Source organism: Chionomys nivalis, chromosome 2 (genome assembly GCF_950005125.1).
Source record: "Chionomys nivalis chromosome 2, mChiNiv1.1, whole genome shotgun sequence".
Classification (NCBI taxonomy): Eukaryota; Metazoa; Chordata; class Mammalia; order Rodentia; family Cricetidae; genus Chionomys; species Chionomys nivalis.
In genome coordinates, this window is record NC_080087.1 from 1,808,693 (window position 1) to 1,828,591 (window position 19,899).

The 19,899-nt window shown below is 34.0% G+C and overlaps 2 protein-coding genes across 2 annotated transcripts; one reads left to right on the forward strand and one right to left on the reverse strand.

Moving 5' to 3' along the window:
* The first annotated feature begins 6,926 nt into the window (after nucleotides 1-6,926).
* On the forward strand, nucleotides 6,927-7,856 carry LOC130863424 (olfactory receptor 4C6-like). Its single transcript, XM_057753367.1, has one exon. The coding sequence runs from the start codon at nucleotides 6,927-6,929 to the stop codon at nucleotides 7,854-7,856; it is 930 nt and encodes a 309-aa protein (XP_057609350.1).
* A 6,914-nt stretch (nucleotides 7,857-14,770) lies between these two features.
* Nucleotides 14,771-17,437, reverse strand: LOC130869343 (olfactory receptor 4C46-like). The gene is made up of 2 exons (XM_057761343.1): nucleotides 17,426-17,437; nucleotides 14,771-15,688 (listed from the first exon to the last, which is right to left on the reverse strand). Exons 1-2 carry the CDS (start codon nucleotides 17,435-17,437, stop codon nucleotides 14,771-14,773), a joined length of 930 nt encoding a protein of 309 aa, XP_057617326.1.
* Between the last annotated feature and the right edge of the window lie 2,462 nt (nucleotides 17,438-19,899).

The following is a 19,899-nucleotide window of genomic DNA, read 5'->3' on the forward strand; positions in this document are numbered from 1 at the left end:
GCAATGACTTGTACCTATAGTCCCAGCTGCTTTAGATAATGAAGCAGTATCAGTATGAGTTTGAGACTAGCCTGATAACATTGAGATTCTGTTACAAAAAACAAACAACAGAAAGGAAGAGAGGGAGGGAGGGAGGGAGGGAGGGAGGGAGGGAGGGAGGGAGGGAGGGAGGGAGGGAGGGAGGGAGGGAGGGAGGGAGGGAGGGAGAGAGGAAGACACAAAAGCAAAACCAAAACAATGAGACATGATTCATGAGAAGGAAAGATACATAAAGGAATTATTGCAACATATTTGGTAATTTTATTTTTTAAAAAAAACTATAGTAGGTTTTTTGTGTTTATTAAAAATTATTAATAATTATAAAATTACATTAAAATATTTTTAAACAATATTAAAATAAATTTTAGTAACCAAATGTAAGCATAATGTCACAGAAACCTTAAATCTTGAACTCTAGTATCCTTAATGTACAGAAAAAAGTGACCTAAAACATAAGTAAATTTTAGAACAGATGCATTAGACTTGAGCCAAAACATTCTCAGCTAATAGTTTGTGCTGTCTTTGTTATATGAAAGTGTAGTTTTTGATTATAGTTGTAAAATAAAAAATGTCCTGTTTATGTATTATAATCAGTGTCATATTTTATTTCAAAATCATTGAAAAATAAATGCAGATGTTTTTGAAAGTACACATGCTCACAAAACAATTTCATTATACATAGTTTCTTAATACTTAGTTTCCATATGAAAACTGCTTACAAGTTGGCTTAGAAGGTGAATTGAAAGAAAACATTATTTACCAGGGAGCTGGCAAAAGATGAAATTTTTTAGCTAAACAGTTTACCTTACTTTGAAACTTACTTTCAAAATTTTTGCTTTTGCTTACTGGGATAATTAGGTATCTGTCTTTTCATGTTTGTTTTCACTTTTTCAGAGGCTTAAAGTACTTTTAGTGTATTTTAAAATTATTGGAAAGTTCATAATCAATGCTAATTTTAGAGGAGATGATCCTCAGGCTCAGTATTCTCATTTCCATCATGGGAATTGAAATGATACTTATTTAATGCAAAAAGTACATTTGATAATGCACTAAATGGATCTTGAATCATGATGTAATGCTTAAATGTTAAAACACTGGAAAATTTTGTGTAGATATAGTCATTATTTTTCAGAACTATTTCTTTCATGTGGAGACAAAATTAATATGCAAAAATAGAAGCAGGAACTTGTGTTAAGGAGGTCTGATCATGGTCTCATTATGTCCTTTGGTATGATATTTATGTCATCTCCATGGTTTGTACTCACATGGAGATCATGTCAGTCAAGCTGTAGATACAAAAACTCCTACATATTTTAAATCAACTTTATGTCATTTTTTCTTTCCCTTACAAGCCTCATTTTCTAAACACTAAATGAAAAATATATGTTGGTCTTGTTGCAAGGTATTCCACTGTGTGAGCTATGGTAGGGTAATCAGTAATATGGATTACAAACTGGAAAAACAAGAAATCTAGTAAGAAAAAGATTACCAAAACAAACCCCAAACACACACACACACACACACACACACACAAAAAAAAAAAAAAAAAAAAAAAACTCATTTTGCCTTGGTTCAACCATTCCTGATCATGGGGTCTACTATGCAGTATAGTGGTGCAGTATAGTGGATACACTCTATTGGAGAAACTGATTTTTCCTTTCCAGTAGGTATGAATTTCAAATTACTTCTTGGTTAGGTGTGTAATTTTGTGTTCACTTCCCCCTCTGAGTGCTGGGATTTTTGTCTGGTTTAAACCTGTGTCGATCTCATGCAAGCTGTTACAGTGTCTGACTTCACATGTGTTTGAGTATTTGTGTCTGGAAGTTGCTCTAAATCTTTCTAATTGAAAACACTGTAGAACATTATTTCTTTTAGTATGAGAAAGAATTTAGTCTTTAATACTAGCTAAGGTTATATATATATGTTACCTTAGCTAATATTAAATATATACATTCAGTTAGCCTAGAGTTAAATGTTAGTGAGTACAATTTCAACAATAGTCTAAAAAATAAAGAGATTGCAGGTGTGAGAGTAAATCTTGTTCCAGGGCACTTGCTAAATGAGCAGTATACGTAGGATTTGCTTTCATTTATCTGATTTTAGGAAGATGCATCATTGTAAGGCTGTTCAATTCCTGAAAGACTGTTTATGTTTGGAGCTAGCAACCAAATGGGTCATCCTATGATCTCTTTATTGTGTTTGTATTGTTTGCTTGATCTTTACTCATACAGTCTCGGCTGGTCTTCATCTAGTGTGCTTCTACCCCTGGGAAAACCCTGATCTCAGAGTGGATGGAGAGAATTTACGGTAAAGTCATTAGATCCTGAGTCAATGGAGATACAGTCAGAAAGGGATGCAGTTGGAATGATGCAATCATTCTCATCTTGGAAATCTCTGCCGATCCCACCTTACTGTCTGACTTCTTTCCCCTGAGACCACTACCCAAGAGAGGGCATGGCAAATGTGGTTATTCTAAAATATTGTTTAAATGTTGTTTACAAAGATAAGCTCAAAATACCACCAAATGTTAGGCAGGTTACCATGGATGGGTTTTTGACAAGCTCAGGTGACTGTTGTTCTAGGGAATTGTTCCTATTTAATGAAAATGTAGGTTGTTTTACTATCTATGTCAAAGAACCTACAGTGTACCTTTGTGTAATCTTTACCCTTAATTTTTTGGGAACTCTGTTCCTATCAAGAAAATTTCCAATGCATTATCAGTTGTTTGTTGCTGTTCTGATTTACAACACATTCCTGGAAAGATTTGTCTCATGTGAGAACATCACTGCTAGGACCAGATTGTTGGTCGTCTTGATGTCGACTTAGACATTTATGCGTTCAATATTTACAGTTTTTATATTTTCCCACTGGGATTATCAGGAAACTTTTTTTTGAGGTCACAGAGGTAACATAGAAATGAAACTGAGGAAATGTTAACATTTACCTGAGTCTTATTGATGTTACTATTAATCTAAGATGCTATTTGATATTTTTGCAATAATTAACTCACTCAACAAACTCATAATTGTATTTTAATGTGTAAATAAATCACTTCTTTTTTATATTTGTGTGCATAATCACCTCAGAGTGAAGAGTTCTGATCTAATAATGATTTCGAGTGTTTTTGTTTTATTTTGTTTTTTAGTGTACTCGGGGAAGTTATGAAAATCATCAAATAATAGAGATCTGATAACAGTGGCTCAACACAGAATTGGTAACCAAGGTAAGATTCAGCTCTGATGCTTCGTCACATCATGTGTATTAGATGTAACGGTAGAGATGAAAGTGTTAAGTTCTGTATTTAAAGATGTATACAGTGGCCACACCCTGTTGAGACTTCTTTCAGTATTAGAGTCAAGCCTGACACCAGACTTGCTGAGTCCTCAGGGTTCAATGCAGTTTCCCGAGAATGGTGTTGATTTTAAAGAATAAATTGAGTTTAATTAAGCTGTTAGTGTACAAATATCACAGAATTGAAAGTGATGGAAAGATAATGAGTCATCCTTAGCAGTTCTTTAGATGATAAACTGAACATGAAATTAGAAAAACTGGAGACCAAATAATATTATTGCTGTGCTACATAGCTGCCACCTTTGCAAGTTCATGTAACAAATTCCGTGGATGACATGACGAGGAGGGTACCAGGTAAGTGATTATGGAGAGGATGACTTATAAAAGGGGATAAACAGAGGCAGCAGAAGATAAGAGGAAAGAAAAAAATGATGGGTAATGATTCACTAACCTGTAACTTTATTCATAATATGAACATTCTACAAGGTAGGACATAATTCGAAGAGTCATGGTGAAGAGTAATTTGTTCCTTTGGTTAAGTTGATAATGTGCCCCCTCAAAGGATTTTCACCAGTTTTACAAGATATCCAAACATTTTTTTTTTTACTGAGTTTGATATTAAGATAACCATAGTTCTTATCTCATGCAGCCTGTTTTTTTGGTTGTTTCTTGGTTGCTTTTTAAGATTAAGATTCATTCTGTATCTCAAGCTTACCTCCATCTCAATCTGTAAACCAACTTTATCACAAAAGTCAGGTTTTCTAGAGCAAAGTTTATCTTTGTGCAACACCATGTCCAACTATTCCAGTTATCAGTAATTGACCTCAGAACAAAAGAAAACTAAGTCTCTTTACTCTAATAGAGGAATCAATTAACTGAACTGTTTGTTCCTTTATAAAGAGATATGCTAGATTTCAATGGAGGGAGAGAACACCAAAACAGAAAATTTATCTACAGGGAAAAATTGATTATGTCAGGGTAGGGAGATGTGTAATAATAAAAACAAAATCATAGTAAGTTCACTAATTATTTATTCTTTCCAAAAAGGCAGTGTTGTGAATATTACCTAATGCATGGGGTTTCTATATATGTTAGACAGTGTGATTGCGTAGAACACAAGCACTACATAGAAATTGCTGTGAAAATTAAAGCTTTAGATGACTCCTTCAAACTCTTAGCTATTTAACATTTCATGACAAACATTCTGAGACCCAGAGCAGAATCAAATTATCAACATATTTTACAAGTCAGAGTCAAAAATAAAATTCAGCTTTAATATATAAGAATGTGCTCCATCAACTTCATTAAGAATAAAAGTAAGATAACCAATGTCAAGTGTCAGCACTGAAGTCATGTACATATAAGAAACATTACATGGACTGAAAAGACTGGATTTATGTGTGTGTATTTGTGTGTGTGTGTGTGTGTGTGTGTGTGTAACAGCAATTAAAGAAAATAAGACTTAATGTTAAGGAGCTAAATGGTAGCATTAAGGAGGAAATAAAAGGGATGCAATAATGTAATTATATTTTAGTTTCAAAAACATTTAAACAAAATAACAAAAAAGGAGCCTAACAAAAATGTTTGTAATTCTTGTAAGAAAGATATGGGAAATTGGGATTAGTCTGTATCTTAGGTTTACAAAGAAGCAGAGACTTTAGAGTAAAGCTCTCTCATACATATTTAAGTCAAATGACAAATGTTTTGTATTGTCTACATATCATAGAGTTACTACTTACTGAAAAAATACTTTTATTCTACTGACCTTCTCTGTCAGGAAATTATTTAGAGTGCAGAGATCTGAGTGCTGTTCTTTAAAAGTTTAGTGTAATGATGAAGAGATATCACTTCAAACTGAGATAGCCTAGATGGGGACTGATGGTGCATGCCTTTAATCCCAGCACGCAGAAGGCAGAAGCAAATGGATCTGTGTGTTCGAGACCAGTCTGGTCTACAAGAGCTAGTACCAGGACAAGCACAAATGCTATACAGAGAAACCCTAAACCCTGTTGAAGAAAGAAGGAAAGAACAAATGAAAGAAAGAAAGAAAGAAAGAAAGAAAGAAAGAAAGAGAGAGAGAAAGAAAGCTGAGACAGCTTAATTCATAATTCCCATGTTTCTCTGATGATATGTTTAGGCTTCTAAGGTTTAGTTTCCTCATTCTCGAGTAAGGAGATCTAGTAATAGTACTATCATGTAATATAAAACATAAATCTGATAATTGATAAATCAGCTTAAACTCTTCTTTAAATATAATTATGTGCAGACAAAAGATTTTTAATTAATACTTTCATTATTATTTAGAATAATCTTGCTTTTATTTTTGCTATTTTTATTTTATTCTTATCTTTATCTGGAAATATCACTTCACAAAGAGGCAAAAAAGTTAGTTATGATAGAGGAGTACCAATGGAGTTACCATATCTTTAATGATATATTATTAATATCATCCAACTGACACTGGCTCATTATATAATGATGTTATTTCAATTGTGGGAGTATTGGGTACAATTTCTTAAAAACTTATCCAGAAAATGATGAGACTGCATGATAACTCAGAAAATAATTATATGTACAGAATTATATTTTGGAGTTTGATATATGGCTATTACTGAATTTGTCTCTCCAATTATTAGCTGATAATTGAATCTATTATGCTAGATAGTTTTTAAAGTGAAAGAATATAAAGAAGCACAATAACTTATTGATGTTGTCTATTTGATATTATCATAAGGTCCACAATACATATTTTATTAGTGTTAATTTAAAAGTAACAAAACCTTGATTTGAATTTGGCTTCAGTGTTACTGGCAATGTGAAATTTAGGTTTTCTTTCACTTCTTTAGACTTATATGCTAATCTCAAAAGTGATTCCTGTTTATGAGACATAGTAGAGACTCAGTGGATATCAGCAATGTATATTAGTAATATTAATGATTCAATTTTAGATGACATACAATTTGAAGAGTCATGCAAGTGAAGAGTTTTGCATATAGTTCTTCAGCTAGGACATTCTAAAAATGTCAACAGTGTTGACAAGAAATGAACAAATTAAAATTATTATATTTTCCAAGTGTTTTGATTATTTAATGAATAAATATAATTCAGCATCCTAACTTCAAGTTTAAAAATGCAAACACTAAATAGGTTAAATAGGTCTTGCATATTAAGTAGATTTTCTTTTTGTTGTTTGTAAAAAAAAATAAAAGGATGGTATAAGAGACTGGAAATAGAATGGCAAAATTAACGAAAAAAAAACTTGAAACTGGTAATCATAAGTTGGTCAAAGCTTGTCCTAGAGTATTAACCTTGTAAATATCTTAAGAATATGTATACAGTAGAATAATAACAAGAGTTCGAGTCCAAGCATGAGTGTAAAGCTTAGATGGTCCTAGACCAGTAGAGTTGAAATTGTCATAAAGCTTTTATTGTTAATGCCTGTTTTTTTTTTTTGTAGTACAAGACGGAGAAAAGAATGATAAAGATAGTATTAGACCGTGCCCCAAACTGCCCAACAAAACAATAATTACTGATAAAAAAAATGTCTCTTGCAGATTCTCGAGTTTAGAATTCCATGATTTTATCAACTCACATCAATGGAGAAGCTGAACAATGTGACTGAATTTATTCTTTTGGGAGTTACAAAGAATCTAGAATTAAGAAAAATATTATCAGTTTTGTTCCTACTCATGTATGTAGCTATAATGTTAGGAAACATATTGATTGTGGTAACAATAACGAGAAGTCCTGGTCTGAGGTCTCCCATGTATTTCTTCCTTAAGTCGCTATCCCTCATGGAGGTCACTTACTCTTCTATCATTACCCCCAAGTTAATTGTGGACTCTTTCTCTGAGAACATTTCCATTTCATTGGAAGGTTGCATGACTCAGCTCTTTGTGGACCACTTCTTTGGTAGTGTGGTGATAATTCTTCTCATTGTGATGGCCTATGACTGCTATGTGGCCATCTGTAAACCTCTGCATTATATGACAATCATGAGTCCCAGAGTATGTTGCCTTATGGTAGGAGGTACTTGGATTGGTGGATGTGCACACGCAACCATTCAGCTTCTCTTCATGTATCAAATACCTTTCTGTGGCCCGAATATCATAGATCACTTTATGTGTGATTTATTTCCACTGTTAAAACTGGCCTGCATGGACACCTATATTCTAGGTCTCTTAGTCATTCTCAACAGTGGAGTGATGTGTATGGCTATTTTCCTTATTCTTACTGCTTCCTATGTGATCATCCTCTGCTCCCTAAAGTCCTCTATCTCTGAAGGAAGGCGTAAAGCCATCTCAACATGTACTTCCCACTTCACAGTGGTTGTACTCTTCTTTGTGCCTTGTATTTTCTTGTATGTCAGACCTGTGGTCACTTACCCAGTAGACAAGATAATGGCTGTGTCCTTCACTGTCATTGAGCCAATGTTAAATCCTTTGATATACACCTTGAGAAATGCAGAGGTTAAAAATGCCCTAAGGAGGCTTCTTAGGAAACAGGGGACATTGAGTAGTCATTAGCTTACACGCAGGAAGTAATACTGCCCAAAAAGCTAAAAGAGATCTCTCCTCTGCATTACTCTACTCCATTGTGAATTCAGCCTCATGGATGTCTCTCAAACTTAACAACCAGGTAATGATACAATGTTCCTCTCTGTTCTGGTTAGTGTCTTGTCCCCAGCAAACCAAACCATCAAATTTATACTACATCTTTTTTATCCTAAGTCTCTAGGAAACAAAACCAAAGTAAAATCTTTATTTTTGAAAAGTATTTGGTATTACTATCAAATATGTGACTTTGGAAACATTCTGAAAATTCTAAGACACTAGAAATTTTACTGAACATCATAGCCAAAATAAATAATCTATCTTGAACTTTCTTAACATTTATGACTGCTGCTATTCTAGATTTCCCATGTAATCAACTATTACAACATAAGCTAATACATAGTTAAAATCTTAAATTGTTTATGCTTCTATGCCTCTGACCTAGACAATGTATGTTTCATTTGCTGAAAGCAGCAAATACAAAAGTTTAAATCAACATCCTAAAATCTGTCATAAAGTTTGAAAATGACTATTCATGGATGTTCTTTGATAAAGAGTGTTGTTTCTTGTCTAGATCAATCGGAATCAATTTGATTCAGTCATTTAATACCTTGTAAAACTTGGTTAAGAATTTTGTAAAGGTGAAAGATTTATACGATCTGAAGAACCACTGAATATGGTGCACAATGAGGGCTGCTGAGAAGCCATGGACAATGGCATTGAGTTTTGACCCTACTGCATGTACTGGATTTGTGGGAGCCTAGCCGGTTTGGATGCTCACCTTCCTAGACCGGGATGAAGTGGGGAGGACCTTGGACTGCCCACAGGGCAGGGAATCCTGACTGTTCTTTGAACTGGAGGGGGGGGGCATGGGTAGTGTGGGGAGGGGGAGGGAAAAGGGAGGCGGGGAGGAGGTGGAAATTTTTAATTAAAAAATTTTTAATAAATTTAAAAAAAAGAATTTTGTAAAGTAGCCCATTCCTTCCTGTATGTGATGCTTTCTGTGCTGTTCAATAAACATTGTGTAGCAATTTTTCTAAGGACAGAGACCCAGATGCATTTCCAGTCACACACAGAGAGATAAGCACCATTCATACTCTCAAACAAACATCAGAACAAAGAGATACACAGTCACAGGCAGAAACAAACATGTCAGAACTTCACAGAATCACATACAACCTTCAGGCAGGCACAGATTCAGAAGTATACAACAGACAGAGGACAGAAAACACAAGAAGCATGACATAGAGTATCCAAGTCTGGATTCATTCTTGATTAAAAGACTCTGGGGGAAGTGCTTATATTTCTTTCCTTAATGTGACTCCATGTATTTTTGGTAACTCATGGTTAATCATTAAGGAATGTAATGCATATATCTGACAAAATGGACTTGAAACTAAAGCTAATCAAAAGAGACAAAGAGGGATACTTCACTTTGATCAAAGAAACAGTTAAAGAAGAAGGCATTAGTATCCTAAACATACATGCACCAAATTCTACTGTATCTAATTTCATAAAAGATTTGTACTACTAAATTTAACAATACATATTAACATCAATCCAGTAACAATAGTTGATTTCAAAACTCAACTTTCTATATTAATCAGGGCAAGTCATTTGAACAAAAATTAAACAGAAAAACAAGAGAACTAATTGACAATATATATCAAATGACTTATAATATGTCTGTAGAATATTCTAACCCAAAACAAAAGAAAGCGTGTTCTCTTATCAGCACACACAGGATTGAAAATTCCTAAGATAGGACACAAAAAAAATTTGTGCAAATTCAAAAAGACTGAAATCACTCCTTTTATCCTACATAACTGCAAAGTAATAAAATTTAAAACTGATAGCAAAGCAATCTCCAATAAATACATAAGCTCATAGAAATTAAGCAACTCATTACTGAATAATGACTAGGGTAATGAAGAACTCTAGAAGGAAATTTTAAAAATTACTAAAAAGTATGAAATTAAAACATAGCACTACAAATAAGAAAAAAATATATAGCTTTAAGTGTAGGGTTAATGACCTAAAGGCTCTGCTGAACTGGAAAGCTCTGGGCCTGACTTCATCTATAAAACCTGTTGACTGTTAGGATCCAGGAAGCTTCCCTCTGTTGGTATCTACTCCTTTGAGCAGGGAAACTGATTTGAGGATGGAATCTTTCACCCCTTTTCTCCCACAAAACCCCAAGCTTGCTGTGCAACATTTGTATAGTCTCAACACTAGTGGTGACAACACAAAACTTCAATTATACTGAGCAATGATTTAATTTCTTTCTCTCCCTTTCATCCCTAGTGGACCCAAGCACTTTGACATCATGCCTAAGCACAGCCTTTCCCAGTAACCCCAAAAGACTACATGGATGCACACTTAAACACATCAGTTGAAAAAACAGATGAGTGACTGACCTCTCAGGTTGACTGTTCCAAAATTTAGACCCTAACTAAACCTCAGGGCACATTCTGTGCCTCTCCCCTCTCATCCCAGCACCAGGAAAGCAGCTGAACCCTGCCTCCACCTGTGGTGGAACTCTACTGCTCTGGGGCAGACCCCAACAGCATGGAAGCAGGTGAGATAACAGCCAATATCAAACTAAGTAGAGAAAACCAGTAAGTGTTTCCACTAAAATCAGGAACAAGAAATGGATATCTGCTCTTTTGACACATGCTTTGTATAGTATTTGAAGTCTTAGATTGAATAACAACAAAAAGAAACTTCTATAAATTCAATGAAATGAACATCAACATCTAGCACAAGTCTTCACAAAAAAGAAAGAAAAATGTTCAAATTCACATAGAAACACTTGCAAAAATAGAAAAAACAATAAAAGAAAACAGAACAGCTGAAATAATCCTGCATAATAAATGAAACACTGAAGACATCACAATCACATATTTAAAACTGTGTTACAGAGCTATAATAACCAAAACAGCAACAATATTTGCATAAAACATACATTGTTAGAATTGAAGATGATGACATTATTTCATAAACCAAATGTTACATTATTTTTTAAATGAGTTTCAAAAGTTATACTGTAGAAAATATATCTTTTAAAATGGTGCTGATCAAACTGGGTAGTTATATGCAAAAAATATGAAAACATCCTATACCTATAACCGAGCATAAAACACAGTAAAAAAATATGGATTAAGAACTTCAGTGCGGGGCTGGAGAGATGGCTCAGAGGTTAAGAGCACTTCCTGCTCTTCCAAAGGTCCTGAGTTCAATTCCCAGCAACCACATGGTGGCTCACAACCATCTGTAATGGGGTCTGGTGCCCTCTTCTGGCCTGTAGGCATATACACAGACAGAATATTGTATACATAATAAATAAATATTAAAAAAAAAAAAAGAACTTCAGTGCAGGTGGTGGTGACGCACACCTTTAATGCCAGCACTCGGGAGGCAGAGGCAGGTGGATCTCAGTGAGTTTGAGGTCAGCCTGGTCTACAAGAGCTAGTTCCAGGGCAGACTCCAAAAGCCACAGAGAAACCCTGTCTTGAAAAACCAAAAAAAAAAAAAAAAAAAAAAAAAAAAATCAGTGCAAAATCATATATCCCAAACCTGATGGAAGATAAAGTATAGAAATGAAATCATCGCCACATCACTTTTCATTTATGATGACCATGTAGTGCATGACTTTGACAATGAAGATTTCCACATCTGACAGCAAGTGAGCAATGAAGAGCTGAGTCATGTATCCCTTATAGGAAAAGCTTTCTTTGCTGTAGCCAAGTCTCTAATGAGCATCAGAACCACAGGGGAGATGTATATGTGGATATATTTTCATTTTTGTATAATCTGAGCACAAGATGATTATACAAAACCCTCTCATCCTATAGTTCTGACATAATAGTGATAGTTCTACTTTAAGTGCCTGAAATTTATACCTACATGTTACCTGTAGGACGTGAGATCAAGGATAAGGTCATGCCTGTGTTTTACAGATGATTGTCCCCATGCCTAATCCCCTCATCAATCGTCTGAGTTACACTGAAATGAGAATTGTCATGTACAGGTGTGAAACACAAACATTTTTTTAAATCTTGTTATTCAGAAAGAAATTAAGTTTTAACTAGCTCAACACAAATGTTTCAGAGTTTTGTGGATGTGTTGCACAAATGAAAGACCTGTTCTTCTAGACACCAACTAGACTGCTCTAGAATGCACTGATAGAGTACATAGTTATTATTGGTAAGGTCCTGAGCTCAGTTCTTGTTACAAGCCACAACATCATACAATAATTGTTCAATCATCTTTTTTTGATTGACTTATCAAAGCCAATGGCTTTGGTAAAGGTTTTTAAACTAAGAGGTAAGGAATTTGTTGTCATTACTTCATGAATGAGTGGTTGTCCTTTATTGTAGATTTTGTTGCAGCTGACTTCCTTTCTGTTACATATTTGGGAATTAGTTCCGTATTTCACAACAGTTTCCCATCGTCAGACCTTGTTCTTCTCTCCTAGGTAAATGCGGAGATCGTACTCCTTGCAATTATCTTTATCAGCAGGCATAACAGTGCTTAGGGTCCAGGCATAGAACATTGCCTGTCCAAGCTGCCTCTCTGGTTTTACCTCACTCTAAAGATTCTTAACTCATTAAGCTCACCTTCACCTCAGTTTACTGATGACTTTAGTTCAGGAAATTTACAGTTTGTATTTTCATCTCAAGGACAGCAGAAGAGATCTCGGCCACAGACTCACAATGCCCATGATCACAATGGCTGAAAACAGCATACCCCGGTACTGATAATTTAGAGACCTGTGTCTTTTCTTCACTATGGGATATAGTCTGGTAGAAACTGCAGCCTCTGGTGTATGTGCTAATCGGATCAAGGGCCATGATTTCAGCCTGACTGTTTATGTAGGTTGGCTAGTTTCTTGGCAGCCTCTGTGCTTGCTGGGAGAAAAGAAGCAGAGCACTGATTTAAGAAATCTGTGCCCTATTCATAATTTTACTGAAAATGAACGTTTTAAGTTTTATCTACCACCTATAAATGGAGTTTACTTAACTAACCTTCCTTTTGAGAATTCCCTGATGTTTTAATTCCTTTCTTAACTTTCTCCATTTAGGAGCTCACCAGATGTGCACTAGCAACTCCTGTGAACCTTTCTCCCTCCCTCCCCCCTCTCTCTCCTTCCCTCCCCCTCCCTCTTCCTCTCTCTTTGTGTGTGTGTGTTTATGTGGAAACCCTTATCTGACTTTTATGCGGCAAAAGATTTCCAGTCCTGGAATCTGCTAGGGCTGGGGGATTGCAAGTTTTAAGGGTATATATGACTGGGAATGTTTGTAACAGGTAGAAGGGTTAAGATCTAAGAACAGTGTAGAACAAGAGAGAACAAGATGTAACAATGAGAAATGATGAATTGAAGAGAAAATAGTAAGCACATACAGACAAACAATTCCTGTTTTGAGTAGAATTTTTACTCCTCAGATCTTTGCCCTCGGATTTGTAGCCCCCCTTTAGCTCATCCTGGCATCTTTAATTGAACCCTAAATGGAAGCTTCAGCTAGAACTTTTAAGACTCCCCCTAGGTTCTCCACCATCACAAAATAAGAACTAAAAGTACACTTGTGAGCATACCATTTATCTGTTGAAGAACTTATGTGAAATCAATTAATTTTTTTTCTGGGAACACATTGTTGTTTTCTGTCTCTACATATTTTGTTTTGTTTAAGACAGAGTTTCTCTGTGTAGCTGTATAGTCCTGGAATTAACTTTGTAGATGAGATCAGCCTCACTCACTTTGTCGATCCTGCCTGTGCCTACCAAGTGAGTGTTGGAATGAAAAGCATTCACCATCATGCCTGACTACTTTGTTGTGTTCTCACATTTCCAATGATCATATTTTAAAATTGTTCTAATCTTATTTTATTAATGACACAATTCAATGTATGGGAAAAAAATTATTATTTTCAAAATAGAAGTTGAAGTCAGTGATATTGAGGCCATATATTAGATGATGTTATTATAATCTCAAAATAAAAAGAGATAATTCAAAAAACTTAAAATATCTTATGTAAATCACTCCCATAACCCTACTGGTTTTTTGGAAACTATAACTATACTTTTATCCAAGCCATAATCTGAGTACAGTGTTACTCAGGTGTACTACATTTCAAAGAGCTTAATGATTGTAAATTTACCTAGAACATGAGTGATCATAATGGTACAAACTTCAAGCTATATCAAATCAGCTTAAACAGTGTAGACTCACTAGAACAAGAAAATTCATTTAATGTCATTAATCAGGTAATGATAAGGTCTCGGTTTATATATTTGCTTTTGACATGACTAAAAAAGGAAAGTCTATAGTGAGTAAATTAGAAATGGTGATACCTCCCTCATGAAGAAGATGGCAAAGTATAAAGTTCAAGGATCCATGAAATAGGAATGCTAGTTCCATTTGTTATGTAAATCCTACTATTCAACCCAGCAGAGATTGGATGACCTACTTTTGATAAAAATTTTGAGAAAGATAGCTTTGACCGAGAGGATGGAACATGAACATTTCTGTTATCAAACTTTATATTAATGGGAACTTAAGGAAGAAAAATATCACAGAACCAGAATATATCAATGAAAGATTTTTAATGGGGTTTAGGTAGAAAGGGTCAATTGTAAATATTCAGCTTCAAAAGTCACAGATTGTATAACATAATTCATTAGTGCTGAATTGGCATTAGAAACACCAAATGTGTGTTTTAGCAGCAGTGCAACTATAACCTAGACTGGGTAAGGTTTCTCCATTCTAGAGTATTTTTTTCTTCTCTTTCAAGGCCACCCCATAAATGACAGCTCTTTTATTCTTCATGATTTAAATGTTCTATATAAAATTTACGGTCAATAATTTTCTGATTTAAATCAAAATATATTTATTTATCTTCTGCATGTATTTTCCTATTGAACAATACCAGAATAGCATCTTTCATTTGAGCATTTCTCAAGGTATAGATTAAAGGGTTTAACATGGGAGTTATCATTGTGTAGAACACAGCTACTGCCTTATCAATAGGCAAAGTAGTTGCAGGTCTCAAATAAACAAATATGGAGGGCACAAAGAATAAAACAACTACTGTGATGTGGGAGATGCAAGTGGAGAAAGCTTTGCGTCTCCCTTCTGCACTGTGGTTTCTTAATGAGTACAGGATAACCGTGTAGGAGCCCAGAAGAAGGAGAAATAATAAAAGACAGATAAACCCACTGTTGGCAGCAACAAAGAGCCCCAGAATGTGGGTATCAGTGCAGACCAGTTCAAGCAAAGGGTTAAGATCACACATAAAATGATCTATGACATTAGGGCCACAGAAAAGTAAATCAATAATGAACAGGATCTGTATGATTCCATGAAGAAACCCTCCCATCCATGACACCCCCACTAGCAGGTTACATACTGCTCGGTTCATGATGGTTACATAGTGCAGGGGCTTGCAGATGGCCACATAGCGATCATAAGCCATTGCAGTAAGCAGGATGATTTCAGCACCTGCAAAGAAATGTTCTCCAAAGACTTGGGTCATGCATCCATTGAATTGAATGGTCTTTTTATCATGAAGTGAATCAAAAATCAGTTTAGGGTTATTGACAGAAGAATAGCATGCATCAATAAAGGAGAGATAGGCAAGGAAGAAGTACATAGGGGACCTTACCAATTGATGGTATATGATGGTGACCACAATGAGCAAATTTCCAATCACAGAGACTACATAGATAACTAAAAACACAACAAATATAATTTTCTGCATGTTTTGGTTCTGTGTGAGGCCCAGGAGAACAAACTCAGTCACATTCCTCTTTTCCATCTGTTTCATTGGAAAGTTAATCGCTTTTTATTTCCTTTAACTTCGGCATTATCATAATTAACATTTCAATGCTACTCATGTACAAAATTTTGTGAATATTTTTGTTGCTGTTTTCACATAGAGAATACAGGTCTTCATTCTTTGGATTACTCAAATTGACTCCTGGATAACTGGATTAATATGACTGCAAAGAATATTAAAAATAAAAATTTCATAAATAATGCTGGAAGTGGAGAATTTCAAATATGTGGAGGATCAAAGTAATGTTCACCAATATAAAGCTAAAACATTTTGTTTTTAATCCTATGAGATAAATAAAAGGTAATTTAAAATAAAACTTGAAAACTAAAAAGTCATTGGGATAAGAGGAAACTCTGGGCACCAATACACTAAACTGAATTTAATATCTTGGAAGAAACAGAATTGAGTTCCTAAATCAAATCTAGAGAAGGAAGCTCAGGTATTATACTATTTGTCAAGTTTTATTTTCATCACTTGAAAAAGGGTATTTTGATTTACAAAAAAATCCAAATACTGAATTATGATTCAAATAATCATAATTATTTGAAATAAATTATGAATGATGATTCTATCTTTTTCAAACAAACTACCAGGATCTGAAAACTATTCATCTTTATTTACTTTTCTAATATCAATATTAATAAGAAATTAAAACAACTCAATCATGGGCATAAAGGAAGTCAGGGAAATAAACAAAACTACTTAATAAAGAAATAAATGAGATACTAAAAAATCTATAATAATTAACAGTATAAATGAAAGACTTGTAAAAGTTTTAATAAAATATTTTTTCTATCTACTAAACATTATTTTTCTTTTCTTGACTGTCTTTAATATCTAGTGTAGCTGCTGTTATTTATCTATTTTAGAGATAAGGAAATGACAGATAGGACCATGTATAAGTTTAAGGTCAATATTAAATTGACAAAACATACTGTTTCTTAGTTGAAGTTTAAGCGTTTCTTTATTTAATCCTAGTTGTAAATGAAATCGATGATTAATATTATTTTTTCTACAATTTATATAGTTATTTTTATATTTATATAACATTATATTTACTCATATAACATATCATTATGTAATAGTTTTATTGTTCCATACTATAAAACCATAAAGTTAGTGTTTTTATGCTTGAAATCAGAAAAAATGATGACTTTGATTATTGTCATTTTTACTTAATATTAAATGGCAATTTTTATACAGATATTATTATTAAAAATTTACCATTACACTTCATAATTGTCATTTTATACAAATATTGGTTTATAATTTACTCTAAATGTGCTCTAACTCTTCGTAGAATTTTTTTTTTCTCTTCGTAGAATTTTATATAACTTAGGTGACAACATCTGTTGTGAACCCACAAGAATTATACAGTAAATGTATAACAGACACTTCTACTGATGTATCCACAGGAATTGTATATGTATAGTTCACCTGGAGTAACCCATTTTTGCAGAGCTACAGGCAAATTTGTCCTTTGAATAAGTCACTGTCAGGTCAGGTCTGTAAAAATAATGTGAAATCATGGCATTTCTCCCATCTATAATATCCCAGGAGTGTATAAACCTGACTTTTCCTGTAGAGCAACCAAATACCTCCCCCCATACCATGAAATCTTGAAAAGTTTTTTCCCCTTCTTCCTTTTTATCCCAAAGAATAAAGAAACGTGCAGGTACAAATTACCTGACTCAGTTTGTTCTGCACCTCAGATCCCATTCTCAAGCCAGTTTCCACTTGCTGTGGAAGTCCAATTCCGAAGCCTGTGAGTGCTGAGGCTAGTACTGAGAATCACTCAGTAATCTACATTTGCCAGTGAATATGTAGATGCTTCATGACATATTTACATATTTACATTCCAAGTACTAGCAAATGCATGCTTCTGGATTCTAGAATTTGTTATTTTATCTTGGCCTACCTTAAGATCTGCTTTCTTTAACATAATTATAAAATGGGGTCCCAGAATCTTTTTTTTATATGGTTTTTATTGATCTATACATTTTTCTCCCCTCCCTTCTCCTTTTTTACCCTCTTTTTTTTTTTTTTAACCCATTATGAACTGTTGGAGCAGTGAACAAATATATCCATTCAAGAACTGAAAATAGCAAGAAGCCAGCTTTCCCTCCTTTCACTCTTCTCGTTTTACATTCATTTCCTCTCACCTCATGAAGCTGCTTTATCATTTGACTAAAAAGTAAAACCCGCCTTATAATTTCCTGTGAGAATTGGTTAAAATAGAAAAATATGCACAAAGGTAAAAAGTAGAAACCTTCAAGTTATTTTTGTAAAGTTGTGTATACATAACAGATAAGCTTAAATAGGTGGGCAAAAACATGGAAAAACATTTGACCCTGTCATGAACTATAGAAGAATTATCCCCAACTGAACTTTCTAAGAAGCCACAGAGCTGGGTCTCACAGTGAGTTGTCTGTGTTTCTGCTTATAATCAAGATCTTAATAATAACAAAATTAATACTAATCTTTGTTACTTATGAGTGAGAGGTTCAAGTAATCTTTTTTTGCTCATGATTTATTCTGATTATTAATGGAAGTGACAAAGGGCAAAATAATATTTCATAAAATAGATATGTGGGTCTTATTCATTGCTTTATTTCTGTTGGTTTCGCAATATCTAGTGATAATGATAAAACACTTATCTGTTAAATTTTAAAAATTAGGATGAAAAGGAAAACTGCTGTGAATGTATATGATGAACATTTAGAGATGATTATTGCTATCTGTGAAAAAAAATCACAGTTCTAATAAGCACATTTGAAAAACGTACCTTAGCAATTGGAAATGGTCTTGACCATAGTTGTGAGTCTTCAGTGTTCACATTAATACCATCTTCAGTGAAATTTTCCTTAGAGAAAAGAAAGTTTTTCTATGAAATATGTGAATGCATTTGCTAAGAAACTCCTTAGATAACGTACTATCAAATAACCCTGTGTTAAAGAAGTGTCTTCACAAGGAAACTCTTCATTCATTCCCCCCAAATTAAAATTATTTCAGAGAATTCATGACTTGTGATGCTTATAGGGGACTCTAGAGAAGTGATTCTTGTTTCCTGATTCTGGTTCTGCTAGATAGGAGGTAACAAAATTGCAAAACACATCCAAATGGATCCTCTCCTGGTCAATCTTCCACCAGGAGGAAACAGATGTGCCCTACCTTAAAAGAGTATTTACAGCTGTATGCTTTCAGATTTCTGCACTTTTATATCTGATTCTTGTCTCATAGGAATTTATTATCTCCTGTGATATGAAAAACTTCTCTTAAAATTTCATGTTCTAGAAATCTCTATTTGACTCTTGCCAGTTTTTCACCTGAGAACTGAGTTCCCTATACTTGAAAAGTTTATGTTTTTATTCCATTTTCTTTAGTTGATTTTTTCTTGTTAAATATCCACATACCAGCAGCACTTAACACAAAACCTGGAAGTTGTCATATTTTATCAAGACTTTCTTTTCTCTGCCACAGATGCAAATCACTCTCTTGTGCTGGGATCACACATATATGCAACCACTTCCAACTTCTCTGACTGATGTGGAACTCATACTGCAAGCTTCTAATCCTCCTGTACCTCTAGAAAACTTTTTCTAACAAAACTGATACTGATTTTTGTCTATTTTAAACTGACTATTTGAACAAGACATACATTAATATAGTGTTATATTTAAAACAGTTTTTTAATTACCTCACCTACATATATATCTTGTCTTACAACTAATTGAAATATTTTTGGGCAAAATAATATTCAGCAAGAATTTTAATGGCATAGGTAATGTTGATGTGAAATGCAGAATAAGAAATGCAAGATGAGAAGCAATGTTTCAGATTGGTGTGACTTCAAACACACTCAGAAAAACAAAGCTAAGAAAAATGGCAATTATTTTAAACTCATCACTGTAAAGCTCTTTAATTACGTTTTTTAATTTTTTATGTTACCTGAAAAAGTAGTTTTACAAAACTAACTTTAATTTGAAACCAATTGTGCATTAGATAAACACAAGTAGTGTCTGTCTACCCAGTAAAACAGGTTTCATTTTACTGAATATATCCACCATTCTCCATTCATTCCTGACCTCTAACTGGAAATATTTTAGAGCAAAACTGTTATATAAGAGATCAAGTAAATACAAGAGCTAGTTCCGGGACAGGCATAAAAGCTACAGAAAACC

Excerpts from the sequence above, each read along its gene's own strand:
- LOC130863424 (XM_057753367.1), top strand. The coding sequence starts at position 6,927 with ATGGAGAAGCTGAACAATGTGACTGAATTTATTCTTTTGGGAGTTACA.